This window comes from Anneissia japonica, unplaced genomic scaffold (assembly GCF_011630105.1).
Source record: "Anneissia japonica isolate Jap-2015-1 unplaced genomic scaffold, ASM1163010v1 scaffold287726_len2788222_cov184, whole genome shotgun sequence".
Classification (NCBI taxonomy): domain Eukaryota; kingdom Metazoa; phylum Echinodermata; class Crinoidea; order Comatulida; family Comatulidae; genus Anneissia; species Anneissia japonica.
In genome coordinates, this window is record NW_022705125.1 from 2,784,330 (window position 1) to 2,787,729 (window position 3,400).

The window sequence follows — 3,400 nt, forward strand, 5'->3', positions numbered from 1 at the left end:
ATATATGTTAGACTTATATAGCGCATTGTGACAGGCCTTGCGCTTCACAGTATTATTACCCCGTGAAATTAAGGACACAAGTACAATGCACAGCGAGGGATTGAAATCCCGACCCAAATGCAAGGAAACATCGATCATCTAAAATAAATGAATCGTCATAATAATGTTTATATGTTTTGGTTGATTAGCAATCGAATTAGATATATAAAGATAAATATAATCAGTAGCTCTGCCAAGATAACAAGACAACTGATTAGGATTTTGATTTAATGTGTTACGGTAGCTCTGCCAAGATAACAAGCAAGTTGATTGCTGTGATTTAAATATGTGTTACCTAAACATCTTATGCCCGTGTAGCCATGGTTGCACGTTGCATTCATATTGCAGCCGTTGGAAGGATCACACTCACTTGCATTACAATGACAATCTTGTAGACAGTCAGCGCCATACTTGCAAGCTTCACATTCTGAATACAACAATTCACATTAACAAATATATCTCAAAAAATACTGAAATTAATACAATAGGTGCTTGTATATGAATTTTTTACATTACAAATGTACTTTCCGTTGTTCTGAGAGTGTTTTTTTTTTTTTCAGGTGAAAGTGCGGTGAGGCTTATGTTGTGTTATCACTTGGCCGATTCCACCGCTGTGACCGTTCAAACGAAAATTTTCGTTGGTGATCGTTTATACTTGTACAATAATTTAAATTAAGTAAACATTTAGGAGCTTTTGCGCGCTTTACTATGCTGCCTTCAATTTTAGTTTTTTTTTTTCAATTATCATGCTTGACTGGTTCTATCTAACGAGCAGCAGCTCGCATTGCAGAGATGAAGGACGAGGTTTCTTCTAAAGCGGGCAGCTTCATCCGGAGTTCCTTAACACGGTCACAGCAACGAAAATCTGGTGCTCTACTACTACTACTTGTTGGTAAGGGGATTAGACCGTTCACTCATAGAGAGGGGTTGGGAAGGGGTGTCACGGGAAGCAGTGGTGGCTTAGCGGGGCAGGGAGCTTAAGCCCCACCGGACAGGTCATGTCCCCACCCCTCGGACAGAGCTCGTCGGGCAGTCAGGCCAAAACAATATAAAAAATAGGCCCACACCAAGCCAACACATGTTTGTCACAGTCTGAGACTGCCATTTTCGACCATCCAGAGATTCCTATTCTTAAAAAAATCTCATTTGGAAGGGTTAACCCCCTCTCTCCCTTCTCCCAGCTCGGGCCTACGAGCTCAAGTCCCCCTGTCGGACAGCTTAGCCCCCCCCCCCACACTATAAATCCTAGAGCCACTGACGTGAAGATAAACGGAAAATTATTTATTTACAATTGATCAGCAATAAGAAATATCATCATCATCATCATCATTATTATTATAATTACAATATACCGGTAACTTACTGGTGGGTGGGTAAGTATAGTTAGTTGGATAAAAATGCTAATTATCTTCTGGCTTAATCATGGGTGATTACAGTGATTCTTTTAACTTCAGGAAAGTTGATTTTTGCTTACGGCCACACAGGGGCGGATCCAGAAATTTCCAAGGGTGGGGGGGGGGGGAATAGGGCGAAATGTGGGCCGAAAGTGAGGCCGATCGAGAAAATACTACCCTAGGTAGTATTATCTCGATATTTTTGTGTTCTAGACGCACGAAAATAACCTCTGAGGCGTTTTGGGCGATAACTTGTGTTTTCTTTCTTTTTTTACCTTCCAGAAGAGGAGGTCGGGGCCGACCGTCTCCGTCCCCCCTCCCCCCAAATCCGCCCCTGCACAGTGCTCAAATAAAAACAAGAGTAAATGTTAGCGTTTGGGTATCATTTATTAAGAAAACTAAATTGCTCTGAACAAATTCACTGAGTGCATATATACGCCCATCATATATTTTACATAAAAATAATAGCATAACTTTATGCCACAAAAAATGGGCTGAGTGCAGGACTAGCGTCGGCAGCAAATCCGTCACAGCAGCTCCCATATGGGTGAAGGGGGAAAGGAGGAGAAATCGAGTAATATTATCAGACACCGGTAATTAACTAAAATAACAATGTAAAGCATGAAACGTAACTACTGTAACACATATTAACATTTTGCCCTCTCCCGTTTGTGATATTACACTCATTTCACATACTCGATTATTAAGATTAACTTTGAAGTAGGAATTTGTAAATCTCAATCCTGTAGTAAACTTACCCGTTTCACATCTAAGTCCTTTCCAGCCAGAGTGGCAGGCACAGCCTTGTGGCATAGGTGGACAAATCAACATCCCCTTGCATCCGTCATTGTTACCAGTTTTACACGGGGTTTGACCATCACGTCCAAAATGATTACCATCAGAAGCTGAAAAACAAAGCAGATGTTTACGGTGCAAATCACACTACAAACAGTTGCTCTCACCCCCACTCTCTCCCCCCTCTCTCCCTCGCTCTTCAACCCCACCTCTCTCTCTCTCTCTCTCTCTATATATATATATATATAAGTTAAATATGTGAATTAGAAGTAAAATGTAATATTTTTATATCTTGCTTAAATTTGTTAATTTGAAAGTCTACGGTACCGTATCTCCTATATACATTATTTTTCATTCTAAATTTCACTTGAAAGCTATTATTTTATTCAAATATAAGTAAACAATTAAAATATTGAAATGATATTTAACGCTTATGAGACATTACAATAAATATATAATTCAATAAAGCAACTCTCTACGACCAGCGTTTGCCAAGATATGAAATTTACACCTAATTTGCATTTTAACCTAGTTTGCATATGAACGAGATATGTCATTAAGTTGTGATTTCTTGAATTTCAATACCTCGTCATATATGTTCATTAAAAAAATGTTTGCTATATTTTTTAGCCTATTTTATATCAAAATATGGTATTTGGGAGTCTATTTTGTTTATGCTAATATCTCAAATTGGTCAATGCTTACCAACGTCAAGTAAAATTTTGTTTGATACTGACGATTTTGACAATCAAAATCCATCAAAAGAAAACTTAAGACAAAAAAGATTAAACCTATAGTGACTGCGGATTACTACTATAAACATCCGAATGACAAACAAGTTCCGATGTAGAGTATGTATCACAGACGCCCCCATTATAGCATTATGCCTATCTAGGTTTGTGTAATTATATTTCTGATTAGTCTCTGTATATGTCCTGTTTACATTTAAAGTTAAAAAAAGTAATTTACATTGGTATACTAACATGTTTCGCAACTAGCTCCGGTAAATCCCGAAGGACATATACAGGTTCCGATGTATGTATCACATACTCCTCCGTTGTAGCATACCTCACAATCCATGGTACAGTTAGGTGGAGACCACTTGTTATGTGGACATTCTGAAACACAAGTCAACTTATTGAATAATAAAGTAAAATTCACATATTACAACA

At 38.2% G+C, this 3,400-nt stretch overlaps 1 protein-coding gene across 2 annotated transcripts in view; it reads right to left on the bottom strand.

Moving 5' to 3' along the window:
- The window catches only part of LOC117105321 (multiple epidermal growth factor-like domains protein 10), a 5,535-nt gene extending 2,194 nt beyond the window's left edge, over nucleotides 1-3,341 (bottom strand). For both annotated transcript variants that reach the window (XM_033246442.1, XM_033246441.1), the window contains exons 1-3: nucleotides 3,212-3,341; nucleotides 2,192-2,338; nucleotides 335-466 (exon numbers count right to left, since the gene is read on the bottom strand). In XM_033246442.1, coding sequence (XP_033102333.1) covers nucleotides 335-466; nucleotides 2,192-2,338; nucleotides 3,212-3,308 — 376 coding nt within the window. In that variant the 5' untranslated portion in view covers nucleotides 3,309-3,341. The remainder of the gene's footprint in view (nucleotides 1-334; nucleotides 467-2,191; nucleotides 2,339-3,211) is intronic.
- Nucleotides 3,342-3,400: the final 59 nt, after the last annotated feature.